Here is a 24,210-nt window from a genome sequence, read left to right as displayed (position 1 = left end):
ATTTTTTAAAAACCTATCGAATGAAGAAACCCCCATTTTGATTGCTAATTTGGATTCTGTATTCAGTATCATAAAAATTGACATCTCCACTCACCTCCTTGAATATAATTTAAAAAAAAAATAAATTTTTCGATGAAAATATTTAAAACAATTAAAATAATCAATATTTTAATGCAATATTGTAATATTCTTTAATTTTTGATTGATGGTTTTCTTATCTTGAAAAATAAGATTTGTAAAATAAAAATCTTAAATGATAGTATTTTTATTATTCAAAATGAAAATACCTTTGCTTAAATTAAAATAATAAAATCCTTCAAATAACCTTTTGATTTTTTCGCCTGTAAGCAAATCATTTTCTTTATTAATAAATACAAATTATATCACCTTACACGGTGTTTCGTCCATTTGATAGGTACTTTTTAAAACACATTATGTTCAATTGTTTAATTTGATTCAAGCAGATTAACCTGTGTAAGTGTGCATTTTGTTCTAAATCGCTCGTATTAATGAACGAGAAAGAATATCATTACTAATGACTAATGATGGGAATGATGGGGATGATGGGTAATGGGAAAAGGTCACGGTCGGAAGCAAGAGATATTTTTAATGATACTTTTTGTTTTGGAATGGATTCTATCTCCAAATCGACTATGGAAAGAACGGTTAAAAGATTTGAAGCTACAAATTCTGTGAAAAATCGTGCTAAATTAGGAAGACCAAAGTCAGCAAAAACAAAGAAAAGAAAAAACATCATTTATAGAAAATTCTCAAAGTAGTCTTCGTAGTATTTTCAGTACGCTGTATTTTGATAAGTAATAAATTGTATCCTTATAAAACGACACTTATCCATGAGATAGTTGAATATCATCGAGACCGCCGTTTAGAATTTTGCGAGGATGATGCTTAGAATAGATCAAGATCTAGATTTTCTTTACAACATTATATTCTCAGATGAAGCAACATTTCAAATGAATAGTAATTAAAGACATAATTGCAGGTATTGGACAGACGAGAATTTTCATTGGATCCGAGAGAGCCAAACCCAAAATCCTCGGAAATTAAACGTGTTTGCTGCAATAATAAATAAACGTTTTATTGGTCCATTCTTCATCAATGGAAATCTGACTGCTCAAATTTATAAAAACATGCTTCGAAATAAAATAATTCCAGCAATAAGGAAGATTGTGGGCAATAACTTGATGATACACTCATTACGGATAGAACTCTCGTAAATATTAAGATAAACATTTTCCGTAGAATTGGACGAAGAAGCCCGATCGAATAGCCTGCCAGGTCACTAGATTTAACTTAACTTGGTTTTTTCTTGTGTGAATATTTAAAAAATGGGATTTACGAAACAGGAACCTCATCATTTAAATAATTTGTGTCAGAGAATAATTGATGTAGCTGGCCAAATATCTGAAGAATATTTAACCAATTTCATCGAATTTATTAACGATCGATTACCTTAATGCCAGGAAGTAAACGGTGCACAATTTGACGATTTTGTCGTCGCGTTAGCGTCGGCCCAACCGAAAAATGACACTACGATGGAGTATCTTATAAGAATGGCAATGTTGTTGTTGCCCTATCCTTTTGAATAAAGTAGGCGCATAAAGGGTATAGCCAGCATCTGAAAGGAACTCTATCCTATTCTGGTATAACCAATGCCCCTGCGGGTTTATCTCTAGTAAGGGTGGCCATATCGCGGGGCTTCACATTCCCCGCAGTACCTGCGTTTCCATTCGTACCCCTGCCAGTGATCCCTGTGAGGGTGAACACTTGCATGCTGGTGGGATAGCGGACCACCCAGCAAGTTTGATAGCTTCCTGCTCAGGAGCCTACTCCTTTCTCACACATTTTCAGCTACAGGCATGTTTCACAGGCGCTCGTTCAGATTGCGAATGATTATATTAAACCTGCAAAATCTCCTGCAGAAGTCATGTGGAACGAAAGCAGAGTGGTCCCACATGAGTTCGTCTCGGATACTAGGGACGCAACCCGTTGATCAGTGCAACTTATGGACTAGTCTCGCTTCTAGCAGTCTCAAACTCATTACCGACACCTCAAACGAAACGCAACGGTAACGTTACTATTCCTACGTATGGGATGTAAGTACTAAATCGCGCCCTGTGCTCGGTATAGCTATCCAGACACCTCAAGCGATAGCTTACCATTCCATCCCATTATTTAACTTTTACGACTGTTATGGACCAGCATCCTAGCGATATTTTTTCATCCGTTCGCTCGTAGGAAGCTACTAGAACTAGACTGCATGCTAGACCGCTAGACAGCTGATAGTTTGTCGGCCTATATATGTATAGATTTTTTTCTATACATTTACATTATGTATACTTGTATTATTTCTTAACTACTTCACGTGTTACTGTTTTATTTCTATTGTGACATGACATGTAGTTTTTACCATGTAAAATTTGTCAAGAAACTTATCTATCTATCCAATAGCATTGTCACGGTATTTTCTAGCCAATTAACTGTTTGAAAAGAATAATCCTGTTACGATTCATAGAAAACGTATAGTATAATTTTCTTTTCATCAAAACAACGTAATTCAAAGAGAAATATATTTTTCCAAAGTCAGAAATCTTTTATGCTGGAGCTGGAGATAACAAGAATCCTCGAATTTTACATCTAGACAAATAAACTATTTTACATAGTCAATAATCCCATCGAGTTCTCCAGACTGAAAATTCTTTGAATCATAATTTCCATTCGTATCCATAAATTTACTTTGTCCTTTTCACCCATTCATTCCGTTGCCAATTGTTTCGTCTTTCCATTCTCATACACTACAAACACAATGGCTTTTGTTTGAGCACATTAACTGGAAACTTACTTTAAACGAAGCATTAGAAATATATATTCGCAGATGTTTGTCAAGCCGGAATTTTCCTGGCGTTGACATATCGTTGGTATAAAGAAGCTAAATTTTAAGTCAACATTCAAAAGGGCTTGGAATCGAGACTGGTAATTATACAGGATAGTTCTCCCTCTTTCACGGATAAGCTCTGTAGTTTTGTTTATGTTTCAATTTTGTCGGAGTAGGAGATTTATTTGGAAGGTTAAATACTGCTTGGTGATGATTTGTAATAACATGTTCTTTAAACAGTTACTAGATGGCATTATTAATATGCTTTAAATATGAAATAAATAAACAAATACGTTGCTAGTACGCAAGATCATATTTTTTTTGGTTCCATGAGTGTTACTGATCGTTGAATATCATGTCTGCGACCATATTCGTTTTCGTGGCTTTATTGACAGTAGCTTTAGGTAATGATGTAGTCGATTTTCGCTGCCATTGTCTAAAATTCTTAAACGTACCTATTTCTTTATTTATATTAATATTTCTGGATATATGATTGTCAATCCCAGTTAATGTTCTGTAAAAAACTTGGCATTGTTTTATGATGTATGCGATCAAATGCTTTTTTAAAATCGACAAAGCATGGAAAAATATCATTTTGTTGGTCGGAACACTTCTACAACAGTACTTGTAGAGAAAACAAAGACTCTTTTATCCCCATTTCAGCTTTGAATCCCAATTGATCGTATTTTACTCCTTCTTCAAAAAGTAATGTAAACTTTATCTTCTTCTTTGTTTTTTACATATATTAGTCCCATACTTGTAATTATCTTAAGGCTATAGCCGGGTTTGAGATGTTGTGTCACCTATCTCGGTATCTTGTAACTGGTGTTCCTGGTTTCATTTGGTTGAAGATCAGGATTGCATCGTCGGTACGATAAAGGGTTTTTGATTTCGTTTATGATTTTGTCCAGTTAGCTCCTTCGGTTTCTGCATGATATCTACTTCAGATGTTATTAAAGTTAATATCTTAAATTATCTTTACCTTTATCTGCTTTATTGTCACTGAAAATTGTACAATTTTATGGACAAAGCTTACAAAAAGTCAAAAAAATAACAATAACAATAAAATTTACTAAAATTACATAAATCGTCAATATCACAAAATAAAACATAATTAAAATATACAATCCATTGCAAAAATTCACTAAATTGCAAATTGCATAATAAAATCTTACGGACTAGTTTACGAATAAGTTTAAGCTGCTGCAAGTGATACCAAAATATATATAAAAATACTTTGTTTCTTGTACCTAAAAGTACTGTAATTTCTTAGTTATTCGTTAACAAACTCTTCCACTGAATAATATGGTCTTTTAGATAGATAGGCCTTTGTTATATATTTTGATAGATAGTTCTTTGCTGATTATATATTTTCCATTATTATTTATACTTACTACATGCCTACTACTTAAAATTTGCTAAAAAACTAGCTGTATATTTTCAATTATTTTGTCCCATTTGAGCTTTTCTATTTTTAATTTTCACAAGATATCCCCGACTTCTTCGTTTGCGATTTTTATATTTTCAGACAGTTTTGATTGTAAGTATCTTCTTCTTCTGGTTCCTCTCCGTTTCGGATGTTGGAAATCATATTGGCAATCATGACCTTGCTCGCTGCGCCGGGTCCCCGCTTACCTTTGACTTTACCTTGCAATATAGACTGCAGCAGGGAGTAACGGTGCTGATTTCTTATAACGTGTCCCAGATATTGCAATTTTATGCGTTTGATCGTAAACACAATCTCTGGTTCCTTCTTCATTTTTTCTAGAACTTCCTTGTTCGTGATCCTTGCTGTCCATGATATTCTCAGCATTCTTCTATAAAGCCACATCTCAAATGCTTCAAGTTTTTTAATAGTGGTGTCTGTAAGCGTCCATGCCTCCGCCCCGTACAACAACACAGAGAAAACATAGCATCTCAAATGTCTCATTTTTGTATCTAGGGATATGTTGCGACTTTTGAAGATGGCGCTCATTTTGTTAAAGACCGTTCTTGCCTTTCCTATGCGGCACTTTATTTCCTGTACATTGCTCCACTGTTCGTTTATAATAGTTCCCAGGTAGCAATACTGTTTTACTCGCTCTATCTGCGTCCCATTAATGTAAAGATGAGCCCCATTTATAGTCTCCCTGCTGATAATCATTTGTTTCGTTTTGTGGGTATTAATGTTTAGTCCGTACTGTTGACTGTACTCGTTTATTCTGTCCATTAGCCTCTGAAGTCCCTCTAAACTATCTGCTATCACCATGGTGTCGTCGGCATATCTAATATTGTTTACTCTTTCACCATTTAGAAGGATGCCTTCGTCTATTCCGTAAAGAGCCTCGTTAAAAATTTTCTCTGAGTACATATTAAATATCAACGGCGATAGGATACATCCCTGTCTAACTCCGCGTAGTATTTTTATGTGATCTGTTTTTTCTCCGTTAATTTTCATTGTAATTATATATAGTTATAAACATTATTCTTTTCTAGACAGGTGTTATTATTTCCAACAAGGGAAAGTACTACATCGAGCCTGCTCACCATCCTTCGAAAAAAGTCCAACCTGGACACAAACACTTAATTTATAAGCGATCTGCAGCGCTAACCAATTACCCAAAGAGGCGAAAAAAGAAAAGAAGAAGGCAGAATAACTGTGGTACGAGAGTACCAAAGCGATGGACACTGTAAGTACTTTTAATCCCTAAAAGCATACTCCTTATATTTTTGTATTCTTTTCATACTGTACAAAAAGTAATATTGTTTATATAAATGTTTTAACATTGACGGTAATGAATAGTCGAGAAATGTCGATCAGAAGTACAATCTGTTGTTGTGCGTAAATTTTATTATAAAAGTTAGTTTAAGTGATAAAAAAAATTTAATTTACAAAAATTTCAAGTTATTTAAAAAAGATCAGTCACCAAACAGCAACCAAAACATCCATCAGTTTATGACTGCTAAAATGCTTGAGAAAATCTTAGTTATAAATAGAAATAGGATGGATGAAGTAGAGGGAAGCGAGTTGTGTGTTGTGGGACAGAAATATTTCAATGGAACTTCCATAAGACCAGTTGTAATGTATCTTCTTCTTCATGTGCCTTGTCCGTTCCGAACGTTGGCAATCAACATGGCTATTCTGACTTTGTTTACGGCACATCTGAATAGTTCAGCAGATGACAATCCGAGCCATTGCCGCAAGTTTTAGAGCCACGAGTGTCTTCTCCTCCCTGGACCCCTTCTGCTGTAATGTATGGAACTGAATATTGGACAACGTAGGTTAAAGGGCATCGGTATTGGTATCCCCCTCTTATAAAAGTAAAGAGAATGATGATGATATGATATTAAAAAGAATAATACTTTAGTTCTTTTGCTGGTGCTTTTTTTTCGATGTATAATCCTATTTCTATGAGTTGTATGGTTTTAAAGTCTACCAGTAGGGTGCTAACTTAGAAAAAAATACTCTGTTACGTAGACGACGCAATATTGATAGCCCAAGATGAAAATAGTCTGCGAAGACTGGTCCACATATTTAACATAAGAGCAAAAGAATTTAATATGATAATCTCATCTCAGAAAACTAAAACAATAGTAGTTAGCAAAGAACCAACCAGATGTAAAATAGAAATTGATGGAATCAGTATTGAACAAGTAATATAAATAAAATACCTGGGAATTACACTGTCTAGCTATGGAGACCTGAACAAAGAAGTAAGAGATCAAGTACAAAAAGCGAATAGGCTGGCAGGATTCCTTAATAACACTATATGGCTAAACAAGCACATTAACGTTGAGATGAAGTCAAGGCAATTGTAAGATCAATTATGACATATGCATCAGAAAGAAAACCCGACACAGCCACAACACAAAGGCTACTGGAAACGGCACAGATGAGAGTACTGAGAAGAATTACAGGAAATACGCTGAAAGATCGAAAGAGAAGTGAAGATATTGGAAGGAAATGTAATGTACAGTGTATTAATGAATGGATGCAAAATAGAAAAAAAAAGAATGGATTAGCCACATAAGCAGAATGGGGGAAACCCGTGTCGTCAAAATATCTAGAATGAAGTCACTAATCGGCAAAAATATTGGATGACCACGCAAATGATGGAGTTACAACCTTCCATAGAGGTATTAATCCGCCATTGAATAAGCAGAATTGCCTATAAAGAGGAAGAATAAGTAATTTTTCACATAAACCCTGTTATTTGGTCTTTTTTTGTAATTATTTAATGATATTTTCTTTTTCTAAAGTATCATTTATCAATATTATCAATACTTTTTATTGTTATTTCCAGTTTAGAGTGGCAAAACCAACATGGAAAGCTCAAAGTCCAGAGAAAGAAACCCAAACCAAGAAATGTTGTGAAAATACCAAACGTACGAAGATCCAACATGAGAAAATACAAATACAGAAGAAATAAAAAGAAAATTGGAAGAAATCAAAGGTCTGTTAGTTTAAACCATTATGTGGAGACTTTAGTCGTTGCTGACGCAAGTATGGTAGACTTCCATCAGGATGGGGATATTGAGACCTACATCTTAACCCTAATGAATATGGTAAATATACAAAAACATTAACACAGCTCAACGGCTATTACAGTTACCTCGGAAGTACGAACTAGATTTAAATATTTTTGATGCTCCGAGTTTAAAAATGTCTTAGTCAACACCAACGAATTTCCGTTTATTCGATATTTTAGCAAGTGTAAATCACTGCATCAAAATAATTTAAATTTATTATTGTTTCTTCAGAACTTTTTTTTTTCATTTTGTTCAGCTGTATTAGTCAATCAAATGCAAAAATGTTGCGATATTATTTGTTTAGGTTTCAATGCTATTTCAAGACCCAAGTCTCGGCAACAGCGTCAGCATCGTCGTCGTCAAAATCATCCTCATAGAAGATCCCCAATCGGAACCAGTCCTTAACGTTTCCACGAACGCAGACGTTACCCTTCGATCGTTCTGCAAATGGCAACTGGGTCTTAATCCCGGGAAAGACTCGCATCCCCATCACCACGACGTCGCTATATTGGTCACCAGGAAGGATATTTGTGCAAGACAGGAAGCGCCGTGTGGAACTTTGGGTGTTGCGCATATTGGTGGCATGTGTAAGGCGAGCAGAAGTTGCAGTGTCAATGAAGATAACGGAATCATGTCGGCGCATACCATTGCGCACGAATTAGGTCACAAGTAAGTTCTTATAAATAGGAAAAATACATTTTTTTTATTTTCAGTACTCAAAAACTATGAACATTAACTATATTTTAAACAATACTTTAAATTATATCTCATATATCTCTAACTTAACAATTCACTAATACCAGACAGTTCCCGCTATCAACGGGTTAATAAAACACTGTACCAGTCTTTTTGGAAACTAATTAATAATCCTATTAAAGTTATAGGAGATCCGCTCGTTAGTATAATTATTTCTCCTCGTAAGCCTTTCTTCTTCTTACTTTGAACAATTTCTTCACCTTTTATTTGTTCGTTACAACCACACTTGTGTGAAACAGGACTGGAACGAACACATTAGTACAATGGCAGGGGTGCGATAATTTAAACAATTTAGTAGGCTAATATTGAAGAAGAAACAGGCTTTAAAGCTTATATACAAGAAGGAAGAAAAAGAAGAAGAAGAAGAAGAGACAGTTAATATATGTTTCTCGGAAATGATTGTTAATCATTTGTCGCACATTGGTGACACAGTTCATAAACAGGTGTTTATGGGTTAAATTACTGTGTCCCAGACGCAATCGCCTTATTCTCACATGTTGTGGTTTATTCCAAGTTGCTTTGGGCCACGATTTCAGTAAGTATTTATTTTCTTTTAGTTTATTTTGTGATGCACTCCACATGTTGCCAAGCGCTAAACATTTTAGAATTGATTTCAGATCAAACCATAAGAAAGAACCTCGTTAATGTGAATGGAGTCCTGGGTGAAGGATGCCGAGCGGGCTAGTTGGTCTGTTTGTCCGTTCTATACCGGAATGCGATGGGACAAACAAAAGGTCGACGGTCATCTTTTTTTGTTTAGATTCGCTATTTCTAATTTGATCTGTAAGGCGATTGGATTATTGGTATATAAATGTTTGATAGTGTGAAGCGGGCTTACTGAATCGGTAATTATGAGATACAGGGGCTGTTTCGATCTTTTATATGGATATTACATACAACTCTACAATGTATAAGGAAGTAGTGGGTTTGAATTTAAATTTTAAGGACGGATTTAGTGTGAGGATAGCTGCACCAGCACCCTCTGATAGTTTAGATGCATTAGTGTATAGCTTAAAGTGATTTTGATCCAAAGCGTTTCCATTTTTATTTAAATGCTGTTTGATCAGGTCTATTAGGGTCTTCCTTTTTTTATATACTAGGGTTGGTATTTATTTTGAGAATTATTGCTATTAACCAAGGTGGAGCATCTTTATTCTTAAACAGTGGCATTATTTATGTATGAAATGTTGTTCTTTGGAATTTTGTTTTGCTTTTTGTATATACTATTAAGGTTTTACATATTCATTTACATTGTATAATAATATTATACAAATTCGTTTATTTTTTATTTGACCCCTACGCCTTTGATTAGTTCACAAAAAGGACAGCTATCTTCCAGTATATAAGAAATTACGTACCATGTTCATTGATTTATGATTCATCTCCGAATTCACCTCCAACCAATTCCAGAATTCCTTTAACATACAACTAATTTGCTCGATAGTTTTACTGTTGTTTCTATAATTTTTTAAATGTTCTTGACTCCATTTTTCTTGATTATTGAATTAATTTGGCGACAAACTGATACTTCCAAAGCATTTTGTGTTGTGGTGTTGGGATTTGTTTCTACGCATGAGGAGAAAGGTTGATTTCGAAACATGGCAAGTAGGAATGGTGCGCAAAAGTCTAACGAACGTACCGTGTCGATCAGGAGAACAGAATTTTTGAGGAGCGACGCGACGATTGACGAGGAACTGCGGATCATCTTCAAGTGCCGATGGGAATGGGAAAACTAAGTTTACTGGGCGATTTTGCTAGTTTAATGTACACTCATTTTTGTGTATCTCTGTACCGAATTTACCTTTTTATTGAATGTAATAATATAATGTTTATGAAGAAATTGGATCTTATTGACTTTCCAATATGATGACAAGGTAATAAGTATATTACGTCCAATTTTATATATTTTATATAACAGATTTAATAAGGGATGTGCTAAAAACTACGCAGATAATGAACTTTTTTCAGAAAATAAATCAGTTGTACACTGTAAAAATAACATAATTTTAGCTATCACGAAATACAAGCATATTACTAATTAAATTGGTTAGCTACATTAGAATTAACGACAAAAATTTTCTTATTCTACAAAAAAAAATAAAAACCTTTCCAGGTTAAAGTCTGAGAAACTCTTTACCGCATACGAAACCTTTAATGGTTTTAAAACTTTAAAGTGTTTTATATCCACTACCCATCGAAAATTCTGACTACATCATAGCTTAAATGAAATCGTAGGCTTCCACGGCCAGAGTCAGAATTATGGTTTATTCGTCTTCCGGGTTTGGACCGTGTCATTTGTGAGTGACCCAAAAGTGGGTTCATCTCGACGTTTCGCTACAATTGTATGTAGCTTCTTCAGGAGAACAAAAAAGAAAAAGAGACAAAAGACAGGAAGATGGGTAGTTAGCAACGGTAACTCAGTTACTCAACGCAACCAGAGGCGAATACTAACTACCAAGATGGGCATTTGGTCACAGTAACTCAACTACTCAACGCAGCCAGAGGTGAAAACCAAATGCCAGGACAGGGATTCACGTCCAACAGCTCAGAACACTAACGCGTCGAGAGGCAGGGAGTGAATCCGACGATTACTCCGCTGCCGCTCTATTTATAGTCGCGGTGACCTGTCGTGTCGGGACGTATCGGCACACTCCGTGGCGCGAACGTCAAGAAGCGCGCGCTGGCCAATCATGTGGCTGCATCGTGGTAGCGGGACCGGACGGCGGCTCTAGACTGGGATTCCAGATGGGAGACAAGTAGTATCCTTCCTCTCGATTGATATTATGTGGATTTTTTCGGATCTCTAGAGATTCGCGGATTTTCCTGGAATAAAAGAAGGGGCTCTTAGAAATAATATGAGTTTTTTCGAACAATATGGAATGACCGGTTTCTTGGCAGTGTTCTGCAACTGCAGAATGGGAGAACAGACCTGATCGAATGCATCTTTGATGCTCTTGAATCCGAGTTTTGACGGGACGACCAGTTTCGCCAATATACACATGTCCACATGAACAAGGAATAGAATGTCCTGTGGTGTCTATTCTATTCCTTGTTCATGTGGACATGTGTATATTGGCGAAACTGGTCGTCCCGTCAAAACTCGGATTCAAGAGCATCAAAGATGCATTCGATCAGGTCTGTTCTCCCATTCTGCAGTTGCAGAACACTGCCAAGAAACCGGTCATTCCATATTGTTCGAAAAAACTCATATTATTTCTAAGAGCCCCTTCTTTTATTCCAGGAAAATCCGCGAATCTCTAGAGATCCGAAAAAATCCACATAATATCAATCGAGAGGAAGGATACTACTTGTCTCCCATCTGGAATCCCAGTCTAGAGCCGCCGTCCGGTCCCGCTACCACGATGCAGCCACATGATTGGCCAGCGCGCGCTTCTTGACGTTCGCGCCACGGAGTGTGCCGATACGTCCCGACACGACAGGTCACCGCGACTATAAATAGAGCGGCAGCGGAGTAATCGTCGGATTCACTCCCTGCCTCTCGACGCGTTAGTGTTCTGAGCTGTTGGACGTGAATCCCTGTCCTGGCATTTGGTTTTCACCTCTGGCTGCGTTGAGTAGTTGAGTTACTGTGACCAAATGCCCATCTTGGTAGTTAGTATTCGCCTCTGGTTGCGTTGAGTAACTGAGTTACCGTTGCTAACTACCCATCTTCCTGTCTTTTGTCTCTTTTTCTTTTTTGTTCTCCTGAAGAAGCTACATACAATTGTAGCGAAACGTCGAGATGAACCCACTTTTGGGTCACTCACAAATGACACGGTCCAAACCCGGAAGACGAATAAACCATACATCATAGCTTACTCATTATACTACGCATCTGTATGTTTGGTTGCCTACCAATCAAGAGAAAGATGGTTATAACCCCATTCGTTTGTACACACGTATAGTGAATGAACGGTACCTTATGTATGACTTCAATTTGAAGCAATATTTTGATTTAAATAGTGAATTTATTTGTTGAAAAATTTTTTTTGAAGAAAGTAAGTATTTTTTTATTGTATAAATATTTTTCTACATTGAATTTCACATTATTATCCAGCTTTATAATCTTATTTATTATCTAACCATATATGGTTTCGTATGCATTCCGTCTAAATTGGTATAAATCCGTAAAATCCTTAATTGGTTTCGAATGCATTCAATCTTATTTTAGGTATACCCAGTTTAGCAAAATTATCATTTGGTTTTTGTTTTCAGAATGGATCGTGGGAAGTTTTATGGCTCATCTAAATACATTAACTGTATTCCTGGTGATGGAGAACTAAGTGACGACGATTTAGGTATAGATTCAGATAATTAGTATATTCCTTTTAATGGAGAACTAAGTGAAGACGAAATATCGTCAGTCCCACTTTGATGATAGTGAAGAATTTTAATAAAAGTGATTATACATTTAAAGTCGTTGTAGAGCTACCAGAATGTACCCTTGAGATAGAAACTTCTGCAGATTTTTTCTTGTTTTTGTTTCCAAAAAAATTAATATCCATAATCGTTGAACAAATAAACATAAAAGCTCTGCAGAATAACATAAACAAACCTGCCAATATTACCGAAAACCAAATGGAGCAATTTATGGGAACTGTCACTGGTGAAATTACCATGATCGAGACATTACTAGTATGGAACTGTAGGTCAACCATAAGTATTTGAATCTATATGAATCTATATGACCTGCGATAGATGGGAAATTATAAAGAAACACCTTGATTTTGGTAATAACAGTAACTCAGTTCCTATTGGTAATCCAGGCCATGATAAACTGTTAAAAATTTTACCTCTATTAGACAAGCTTAAACAACGCCTTTTACTGGTTCCCAAGGAGGAACATCTAGCTGTTGACAAACAAATTATCCCTACGAAATGCAGGCACCTCCTTAAACAATATAATCCGGCAAAACCTCACAAGTGGGGATACAAAAGTACTTAGTGATGTATCAGGTTTTAGTTATGACTTTGATATTTTTGCTGGTGAACAAAGCAATACTTTTCTAAATGGAGCACCTGATTTAGGAGTCAGTGGAAATGTTGTCAGTAGACTGACAGAGACAGTGCCGAAGAACGTTAATCATAAAATATTTTTTGATAACTGGTTTAATAGTCCAAAATTACAGATTTATCTTACAAAAAATGGATTGTTGCCTTTAGATACGGTTTGATTGAATCGTGTTCCAAATTCAGGAATCCCATCCAAAAAAGAACTAAAGAAAAAAGAACGTGGTTTCATTGTAGAAAAAGTTGCCCTTGTTGAAAACGTAAATATAAGTCTAATAACTGGGTTCGATAATAAGCCAGTAAATATCTTATACTTACGTTGTTAGTGAACCTAAAACCACAAAACGTAGGTACTTCCTAAAAGAAAAAACGTACAAAGAGATTCCATGTTAAAGTTTATAATCAGCTGATGGGAGAAGTTGAGGCTGAAATGCAAGAAGCAGTTACCAGACTGAAAAACAACAAGTCACCTGGATTAGACAACATTAGCGCAGAATTAATAAAGGAAAGAGGAGACTCCCTATTGAATGCGATACACGAACTAATAGTGAACATATGGAATAATAAACAACTGCCACAACGCTGGAATACCCGAGTAATTATCCCACTACATAAAAAGGAGATCAATGTAAAAACTACCGGGCAATAACGCTACTAACTGTGGCATACAAAAAAACTGTCAAATATTGTGTATGACCGATTGAGATCATATGCGGAACAAATAGTTGGAAGATATCAATGTGGTTTCTGCAGGCAGAAGTGTACAAAAAGACTAGTGAATTCAATATAGACACATATCATCTTTTTATTGATTTTGAGAGTGCCTATGATGGCATCTATCGAGAATTCCTGATCCATGGACTGAAAGAGTTTTATATTCCAACTCAACTCATTGATATAGTAAAAGAAACACAAAGTACAAAGCAAAATTCGAATTCAAAACTCACTAACAGATACAATCCATATGAGAACGGGCCTACGACAGGGAGATGCCCTATCCTATATTCTATTCAACATCACATTAGAAAAAATAATTAGAGGGTCAAAAGTCAACACCAGAGGAACAGTAATAACAAAAAGTGTACAAATATTGGCATTTGCAGATGATTTTAATATCATTGCTAGAAGCGAAAGAGAGATGATAGAAGCATTTAATGCGATAGAAAGAGCGGCACAAAAAAGTGACCTAAACATTAACGAAAAAAAACCAAATACATGAAGGCCAGCAAATCGACAGGCCAAAGAAACCTACAGAATCTGAGAATAGGAAACTATAACATCGAAAGCGTGAAAAATTTTACATATCTAGGTTCACTAGTTACCGCAGATAACAATGTCAGTAAAGAAGTTAAGAGAAGAATACATATCGCTAATAAAACATATAATGGACATACATTTGAACGAAAAATCCTTAGACAGATATATAAGGGGGTGAAAGAAAATGACATATGGCGCAGAAGATATAATTTTGAACTATACACAGCATACAATGAACCCAAGGTCATAACATCCATAAAGACGTCTGCCCTGGATGGGCCTTGTTGAACGGATGTTGGAGACTAAAACACCAAAACATATAATGAGGCAAACACCAGTAGGGAGAAGGTCAAAGGGAAGACCCAAACTTAGATACATGGAACAAGTGGAACAAGATTTGAAAACACTTAAGATTACCAACGGGAAAAACAAAGCAAGGAACAGAACAGAATGGCGGAAAATCCTAGAACAAGCCAGGACCCAGAAAAAATTATCCATCTACTGATGATGATGATGATGATGGGAGGAGTGGACTTATTAGACTCGATGCTGGGGCTTTACAGAATCCATCTAATATCAAGAAAATAGTATAAACTTTTTTTTTCATATGTTGGATCTCTGTGTTTAGAAAAAATAAACAAAATTGCTATATGCCATTATTTGACTTCAAACAAGCCGTTTCTGGACATTTATGTAAATCTGGGAAGTCACTACCAAGAAAGAGAGGTAGTCCAGTAGGACAAAATGGGACTCCAACGTCTAGTCATCAAGGAACTCCAACGCCTAGTCGTCAAGGAACTATACCTGTGTTAACAAGAAAAACTCCTGCAAGACATCAAGAGATACCGTTAAATTCTGTGCGTACGGACAACATTGGACACATGCCTGAATGGCAAAAATATCGCCAACAGTGTCAAATATATACAAATAACACTTACACCAAATGTATAAAGTGTAAAGTACTTTTATTTTATAATGAAAAAAGGATCATCAAATCACAATTTCATAACTAATGTATTTTTTTATATCAACATTTTATTAAAATATGTTCGTATAATGTATGCAATTACCGCCTTGCAGAGCATCCAACTAGATGAGAAAGACATCAAACTTATTGCCAAACTTTACTGGAACCAAACAGCCATTATTAATACCAACAACAGAGAATCAAAGCCAATTAGTATTGAACGAGGCGTAAGACAGGGCTGTGTACTGTCTCCCACTCTCTTTAACGTGTATTCTGAGAATCTATTTAGGGAAGCTTTAAAAGATCAAAAAGGAATTATCATAGGAGGAGAAATAATTAACAATATACGGTACGCCGACGATACTGTAATTCTAGCTGAAAACATCGACGATCTGCAGATAAATACATGGTGACCAGTAAAGTGGATATCGGCGCAACCCAACTGATATTAAACCAACAACCGCTGCAGAGAGTTCAGAGATTCAAATACCTTGGATGTTGGATTACCCAAAATCTGGATCCATCCTTCGAAATTCGATGTAGAATTAAACAGGCAAGAAACTCATTTCAAAAATTCAAGCCTCTATTATCCAATAACTCATTAAATTTGGAAATCCGTGAAAAGTTTACAAGATGTTACGTGTGGTCTGTACTTTTGTATGGATGTGAAACTTGGACTTTAAACGCCGATATCATGAATAAAATCGAGGCGTTTGAGATGTGGTTGTATCGAAGGATACTAAAAATTCATGGACTAGCAGAACCAGAAACGAAGTTCTTCGAAGAATGGGACATCAACGAACTCTATTAAATATTATTAAGAGGCGTAAACTAGAATATCTTGGACATATAATCAGAGGACCAAGATATGAGTTCCTTCGGCTAATTCTCAACGGTAAAATCGAAGGAAAGAAATGGATAGGACGGAAGAAACTCTCTTGGTTGAGGAATTTGCGGCAGTGGACAGGTTTGACAACGGACCAATTGCTACACGTAGCGCAAGACCGAGATCAGTATAACAATATTATAAGCATGGTAGTCGCCGACGTTCCGTAGGGATATGGCTCTCTAAGAAGAATGTATGCAAAACATATGGATTTTTTAAAAATCTTTCAGTTTGTAGTTATTGCATATGAAACCATATATGGGTTTACAAAAAAACTTCTATATATAGGACTAAACAGTTATTTTAAATCACATTAATAATAAAAATCACATTACATAAAAATATTTTTTATTTCATGTTTGTAATAATTCATGCAGTAGAGGGTTAACATCACAAATGGAATTTTTCGTCCATTGATACTCGTATTGCTTTTATCATAATCGTAACTCCGAGCTAAATTACATTCTTCTGCAACTATGTACCAACATTTTCACTTAACTAATTGTGATCCAATAATTATTCCGCATTACATATGCAAACGGTTTTCTTTTCAATGGCACCTTCTACCATCCCCATAATTTACTAATTAAGGAAAATACGCAGCCGGAAGAGCTCACTGAAATTGTCTGTCGACGAAACGAAATGAATTGTCTATTTAACTCGTCCTCGTCGAGCACTTGGTTGATTTTATTTGCTTCTTAACCTTATAGAGCTGCCTTCCAGGATTCCGTATAATCTCGGCATTAAACAAGGTTCAATAAGAACACAGAGGCATAACAGTTCGTTTTTCTGTAGGGACTTTCTGATGTTTGCATCTATTTTTCAAAAGAAATTGTCCCATTTCATTTGACAGCTTGGTGTTGTTAAATAGCAATGAAAAGAACACCGACGCATTACTATACAGGGCGACAATTTAAAAACTTCTCATTGTTAAAATATTTGTTAAAATAAATAACATGAAAAATCAAAAAGAGGAATTGTGTTTTATCGTAATTAATTTAAGGCAACGTTCAATTTATAAAGATTACCCTGAACATTTCAAACAAGATGCAAAAGTTTACAAAAAGTTTCATCATCATTCTGGCTTCTTAAGAATTTCTCTCCAGCCATCCCTATCCATATTTATCATCCATTTATCATCCATTTCTCATCTCATCCGTATTTCCATATTTCTCATGTCTTCACCGATGTTATCAAAGAACCTTTTTCTGGGTCTTCCTCTTCTTCTCTGACCAATACATTTTCATCTGCAGATCGTTTAAAAAAAACTGTCCAAGGAGGTTTGTTTCTTCTTCCCTTTCAGAATATTGCAAAAATGTGTTAGAAAAAAGTTAGTTGTAACTTTTTCGGTGTCATTTTTATCCACGAACACTGCAACTTTCTCCCACATTTCCAGGATCTCCTTTATATCTCTTGTAGACAGAACGTCTTCCAATTCTGGCTCCTCTTCAAAACTAATTTTTCCTTGAACCATTGTATGCGAATGTAGTCTCGGTTGTCAGCTCCTGAGACTGTTCCTCGACAAGTTCGTTCACATCTCTTTCATCCACCTCCAGACCCATGGATTTTCGAAGAGAAACAGTCTCATCTACCACTGACACTTCGAGTTTCAGTCCTTCGCAGGCCCTTTCATCTACAGCCTAGGTCACAGCTTCTTCCATGCAGAGGTTAAGGTCCTTGTTGTAACACCTAGCCAGGTCTGCTCAATAATTCTTCGGCATATTACTATGTTAAAGTGGTCTTTGCAGAACTCTCGAAGGGTAAGGTTTGTGTTCTTCGTCACCTCAAAGCAGCGCCGAAAAATGTGCTTGGTATACAACTTCCTAAAATTAGAAATCACTTGCTATTCCATAGGATGCAAGATAGGAGTGGTGTTAGCTGGTAGGTAGAGAATCTTTATAAACTTTAACTCTTGGAGTAAATCATCTTCGAGATTTGGCGGGTGAGAAGGGGCATTATCGAAGTCAAGATGGATTTGCATGGGTAGGTTGTTTTGCTGTAGATATTTTTTAACAGAAGGGGCAAACACCAGGTTTATCCACTCCATGAAGAATTTCCTGGTGATCCACGCCTTTGGATTTGTCCTCCACATAACTGGCATTTTTTCTTTTAAAATCTTATGGGACTTAAAGGCTCTGAGATTTGCTGAATTGTACATTAGAAGAGGTTTGATTTTACAGTCGCCACTCGCATTGGCGCAAAGTAGTAGAGTTAATCTATATTTCATAGGTTTGTGACCTGGTATTGTCTTCTCCTCTGCCGTTATGTAAGTCCTATTCGGCATCTTTTTCCAGAAAAACCCTGTCTCGTTACAGTTAAAGACTTACTGGGGGATGTATCCTTTCTGCTTTCACATCCAAACTTGCTGCCTCACCATGTCTGATAACGGAGTGAATGCCGGTCTTTTTTCTAACATTGTCAAACCAGCCCCGACTGACTTTAAAGAAGTCTTCCAATTTATCAATAATTGTGGAAGTGTATGGGATCTGCTTCAGGAAGTCTTCGTAAATCATTTTACCATTTATCACCTCCTTCCGTTTAAGTACAGTACATATCATTGATGTGGTAAGCCCGTACATCCTCACCAAGTTAGTTACCTTTCTTATGTTTTTCAATGATTTCACGTTTTGGTTCAATAGGCATCATCTTTTTCTTCGAACCCATGGTTGTACCACTTATCGAACTTATCAACAATACTTCGAAAATGAGGGAAACAAGCAAAGCAGACAGACTGAGGTCTATAGTAAAAATTTACAGAGTAAATTACACTGACATCGAGAGTGCAATATGGTTAGAATCCGAATTTTTGTCGGATTTAACTTCCAATGACCATTTAGTTTGTCGGTCCAAGTAATAGTCACGTACACACCCGTAAAATGGTCTTTATGGCGAGGCCGTAAAGATCTATTACCAGTAAAACTACCTTTTATTTACAAAGCAAATTAGAAGTAGTCAAATTAGAGGTATGAATTTGAATAAAAATCTATTCCTCGTATCTCAAATCTTGCTCTCATCTCAAAGTAAAAAATCGCTCGCTCCGCGGCTCGTATCTCAAAACCTTCGTATATTAGGGCGCTTGTATATCGAGGTACCACTGTATTTAAGTTCCTTTTACAAAAAAAGGTTACAAAGCAGATAATTCCAATGTTTCAATCGTTGCCGAGGGATGTCTGTGTCCATATTTCTTTTCTATTCTTTTATAAGCTGCTTTTTTATCTGTGCCTCCTATAAATTTGCAAGGCAAAACAGACTATGTTAAAAGATGCAAAAGAGATAAATCAGGTAAACCATACGACAGCTTGGAACTTCCTCTTCTCCTCTTTCTTTTAGTATTATTTTTCCTGGTGGATTTTTGTTAGATGAAATAATTTTTTTATAGTGATTTTCTAATAGCATTTAACTATAAACTAAAATAGTTAAAGATTTCATTATTTCGATATTTTCTACTAGTCCCCCCTGAACGTTACAGCCCTGCGGCAAAAAGTCATACAAGAATTTAATAAAGTATATAATTGTATAGTCTTTCTAGTCAATTCGAGCAATTATTATGCAAATACCGAATACATCTAGCAGGAATTACATAGTCTCTTTGTCGTTTTGTTTCATTACAAATTCCAGCTCTTCTTACCGTATTAACAGGGATCTCGTATAATCCAAATAATAATTACGGTTGATAAAATATTTATGTATTAAAACTAGTGAGTAATAAGTATTAAGTGGTTTCCCTCGAGCGACCTTAGATTGAAATAAAAAGAGTAGAATGGATTAATAATTGAATAATTTTGAGATAATGTAATCCGTTAATGAATTAAGAACGCGATATGATATACGTGAGATTAAGAGTATAGATGGGAGAGGAAAAACGAATGGTAATTTTTTTATTAACAAAATCGCATCAGCCAAATCTTGGTTCTTGTTTGTTGGGAAACACATGGCTATTAATTAATCCTGTATGACCCAGCCGGAGTCACGTTAATATTAGCTGGTCTCTCCGACTTGTTGGTACTGTGGGCCAGGGTTTTATCGATTTTTTACCATCGCGTAGTTTGGCCGATGACACTTTCCACTTTTCTTCCCACATATATCGCAGTTTACGTTTGACCGCAGCTTTCACGTCCGCACTCGTAAATGTTTCAGTACACTCCGCACTATCACTAGTTGCAGCTTCTTTTGCATCGTTGTCTGCCTCTTCATTTCCTTGAATTCCAATATGAGATGGTATTCAGAAGAATATAATATTTTTCCATTTAGTTGAGTGGTATCTTCTTCTTTTTGATGTGCTTCCCTTATCTGCAGCAGCGCGGCAAAGCTGCGCAGATCTTGTATTGAACAAGATTCTGAGGTTCTTTAACAAAGATGTTCTTCTTCTTCCTGGACCTCGTTTTCCAAATATTTTTCCTTGCAGGATGGCTTGAACGAGAGCATATCTGGATTCATTTCGCATCATATGTCCGAAGAACTTTCGAGATTTGATGGTGGTCAGTACCTCTCAGTACTTATTCATTCTTCTGAGGACCTCCTCATTTGTGACTCGGTCATTCCACGGGATCTTAAGCATTCTCCGATACAACCACATCTCAAATGCTTCCAGTTTTCTGCACATATCTTCGTTCAAGGTCCACGATTCAACACCATAAAAAAGGACAGAGAAGACATCGCAGCATTCTTACTTTTGTATCAAGAGAGAGGTTGTGACTCTTGAAGAAGGCTCCCATCCGATTAAATTGAGCGGTATAAACTTCTTGTTTTATTCAAAACCAAAGAATTAGTTGGGTTGGGATGGTTGACTGTACGGAACTTAGAGAGTCTGTGAGTATATTATAATTGGTATTATTGAATGCGTTGACAGCAAGGGTGGCCTGGTATTGTTGCCGAGAGGGGGCATTTGGGCCTGTAGGACCCATCGCCGGCTCTTCGGGCTTCTTAATATCCCGGGAATTGGATCGGGTATTCACCATCTTTGGTTTGTAGCTGGTAGAAAGGTTAAATACCACCGCTGTTATAAATAACAGTTCCAGTGACAAATATCTGTTATAGGTAACGGTTCCAAGGAACAGTTACAAAGTAACAGAGAAAAAATGGAAAACAGATAGGTAAAAATGATCTAAATATTCCTTGACTTACGGAAGGAATAACTTAGTAAACAAGTAAATTAAATGGTATAAAAATATAATGCAAAGAAAAAAATGTTTGTAAGTGTTTCTTGACTTACGGAAGAAACAACTTAGAACAGAAAATAAACAAGAGAATCAAATATAGTAAAATAAATGCACAAATATTTATAAGTGCTTCTTGACTTACGGAAGAAACGACTTATAATAGAAAATAAGAAAAATCAAATATAGAAAAGATGTGGAAATATTGCTAAGTGTTTCTTGACTTACGAAAGAAACAAATTAGCATAAAATAGAAAATGAAAGAGACAAATGTATTAAGTATTTTCTTAACTTAAGGAAGAAAATATCTTAGATAAAATATCGGAAATAATAATGCAACAATGATTATGAAAATATTTCTAAGTGTTCTTTTGACTTACCGGAAAAGAACGGTTTAGACAAACAATTAAAATAACAAGTCAAATATTCAGAGAAATATTTCTTTGAGAGAAGAGTTCTTTGACTTACCGGAAAGAACTACTTAGACAAAGTACAAATCAAAATATAAAATAGAACAAGCAAGATAAATATTTCTAAGTGTTCTTAACTTACGGAAGAACAACTTAGACACAAAATACGAAAAATAAACAATCTAAATAATAAAATAAAATATCAAACAATCAGTACATGAACAAATATAGATCAATGTAATATTCTAACCTGAAAAGGTCTGAATATACAATAATGCTAAAATAAAAATGGTATATAGGAAATCAGAAATAAAGCAATAACTTAGTTGGAACAATAATAGCACCGACTAGGTCTACAGTAGAAGAGGCAAGCTCGACTGATCGATGAGAGAAAATCCACCTGCTTTTATGTAAAACAAATCCTTTGTTTTACGTAGCAAAAGTGGAATTTCCCTGCATCGAATCAATTAGAAATTTGGATTTGGCCAAACTTGGAATTCCCAAGTATTTTGACCGATATTCAAATTCCTTGATGCGTCCGGCACGGCTGTCAGCTCCGGGCTGACATGCCTCCAGAGGACAGTATAAAGCATATAGTTCAGCAGAGTAAATGGAGTACTCTAAAAAAAGTTTGTATTTATTTTTCGATATTCTGGTTATAACTGCAGCACCAGTACCTTCATATGATTTAGATGCATCTGTGTATATATGTGTATAATCCTAGTTGTGAAGCATATCATTGAAGGCGGATTTGATTAACTTTTTGAATATTTATCGAAAGAAATGAAGCGAGTTAAGCACTAAGGGGTTCTTTATTTGCCACTTAGGAATTGAGAACGATTGGGAGCAAAGCATTCTGGGAACGTGTAGTTTAACTGATTTTATTAGCATCTAATCCTTTCGTAGAAGGGTTTGGTCGTTCTTGCCTTATTTATGAAGATATTTGGGAACTTTTCTGTAAAACAGTTTTGAATAGTAAGGTTTTTTGAGTTACATCTGATGTTTGCGGCATATGCTACACTTAAATAAACTCCTATGTCTTCTAGGGACGGTTCACCAACTTCACAATAAATACTTTCAATTGGTGTTGTGCGAAAAGCTCCAGATATTATACGAAACAGATTGTGAAGACTGTCAAATTTTTTTTAGCAGTGTCTTAGTGGCTGTAGAATACACAGTAGATCCATAATCCAATTTTGATCTGGTTAATGTTCTGTACCTATAAAATCAAAAGTGTTTGGCGATCCGCACCCCATTCTTTATTGGAAAGAATTTTTAAAAGATTTAATTGCTTGTGACAAGATAAGATTAAATTTGTTGTATGAAGTTTTCAGCTTAGAGTTTCTTCGAATGTCATGCCTTAAAACTTTATTGACGTTACACGTTTTAGGTTTGTAACAAAAATTATGATATTGTAACAAAAATTGTGCTAGAGGAAGTCTGGGTGACTCTATCCAGTGTAGCAAAAGGGTGAACTCTAAAATGCACCTTGATACACCAACGAACTAATATGGGGAATAACGGAAGATGGAAGGGATTAGATAGAAATAAATTATGTAAAAGAAATAAATATGAATTTTATGAAGTAAATATGAATTTTAAAATATAACAGAATTAAGTGTTGGCTAGCGACTATGCAGGAGAATGACCACTTGACACTCAAAGAAGGATTCGGCCAATTTGCATGCCCTACAGAGACCGTAAGATATAAGAACTAATGACAAGAAAACCACCAAGAAATAAACAGATGAAACATAAAAGTTGCTCTAATGAATGCTTGGGCGCCAGGAAGTTAAATGTTTTCTTCCGAGATATCTTGTATTGCTGAAAATAAGAAAGATAGGTACTAATTGAAATATTAAATTTTAACCACACCTTTAATAATTACCAAACTTAGGTACAAACTATTTTAAATGCTTATTCTAAACCACCACCTCTTATGTACAGTTAACTATAGCTATATTTACAGTAAAATCCCTGAATATAATTATAAAACAATTTACCCCTGATATACCCCTTAAAAATTTCAAATTGTGACAAAAGTTAGATCCAATAATAATGTATAAATAATAAATATAATTATATACTACTCAATAATAGTTAGTTTTCGTTCAAAAAATTGTTTAGGTTTTTAAGTAAAAATTCTCCGGGATATGTGTGCACACAATAACCTAACAAAGAGAAATTCAAGGGAGAGTTATAACCTCATCCCTTGGTAAACAATAAATAATTAAATTAACTTACAATGATAAATGTTTTTTTTTTAGAAAAAATTGAAGATATTTATTATTAAGGATAGTTTTCTTTTATTAAAAATTGAACCAAAAGTTAAAACCTTGAAAAGGACATAAAAAAAAATTATTTAA

At 35.4% G+C, this 24,210-nt stretch overlaps 1 protein-coding gene across 7 annotated transcripts in view; it reads left to right on the top strand.

The window, feature by feature from the left end:
* Positions 1 to 24,210, top strand: part of AdamTS-B (ADAM metallopeptidase with thrombospondin type 1 motif B) — a 139,191-nt gene that overhangs the window by 82,419 nt on the left and 32,562 nt on the right. For all 7 annotated transcript variants that reach the window (XM_072535908.1, XM_072535911.1, XM_072535909.1 and 4 more), the window contains 3 exons: positions 5,369 to 5,562; positions 7,177 to 7,438; positions 7,707 to 8,071. In XM_072535908.1, coding sequence (XP_072392009.1) covers positions 5,369 to 5,562; positions 7,177 to 7,438; positions 7,707 to 8,071 — 821 coding nt within the window. The remainder of the gene's footprint in view (positions 1 to 5,368; positions 5,563 to 7,176; positions 7,439 to 7,706; positions 8,072 to 24,210) is intronic.

Source organism: Diabrotica undecimpunctata, chromosome 6 (assembly GCF_040954645.1).
Source record: "Diabrotica undecimpunctata isolate CICGRU chromosome 6, icDiaUnde3, whole genome shotgun sequence".
Lineage (NCBI taxonomy): Eukaryota > Metazoa > Arthropoda > Insecta > Coleoptera > Chrysomelidae > Diabrotica > Diabrotica undecimpunctata.
This window is presented reverse-complemented; position numbering and strand designations above follow the sequence as displayed.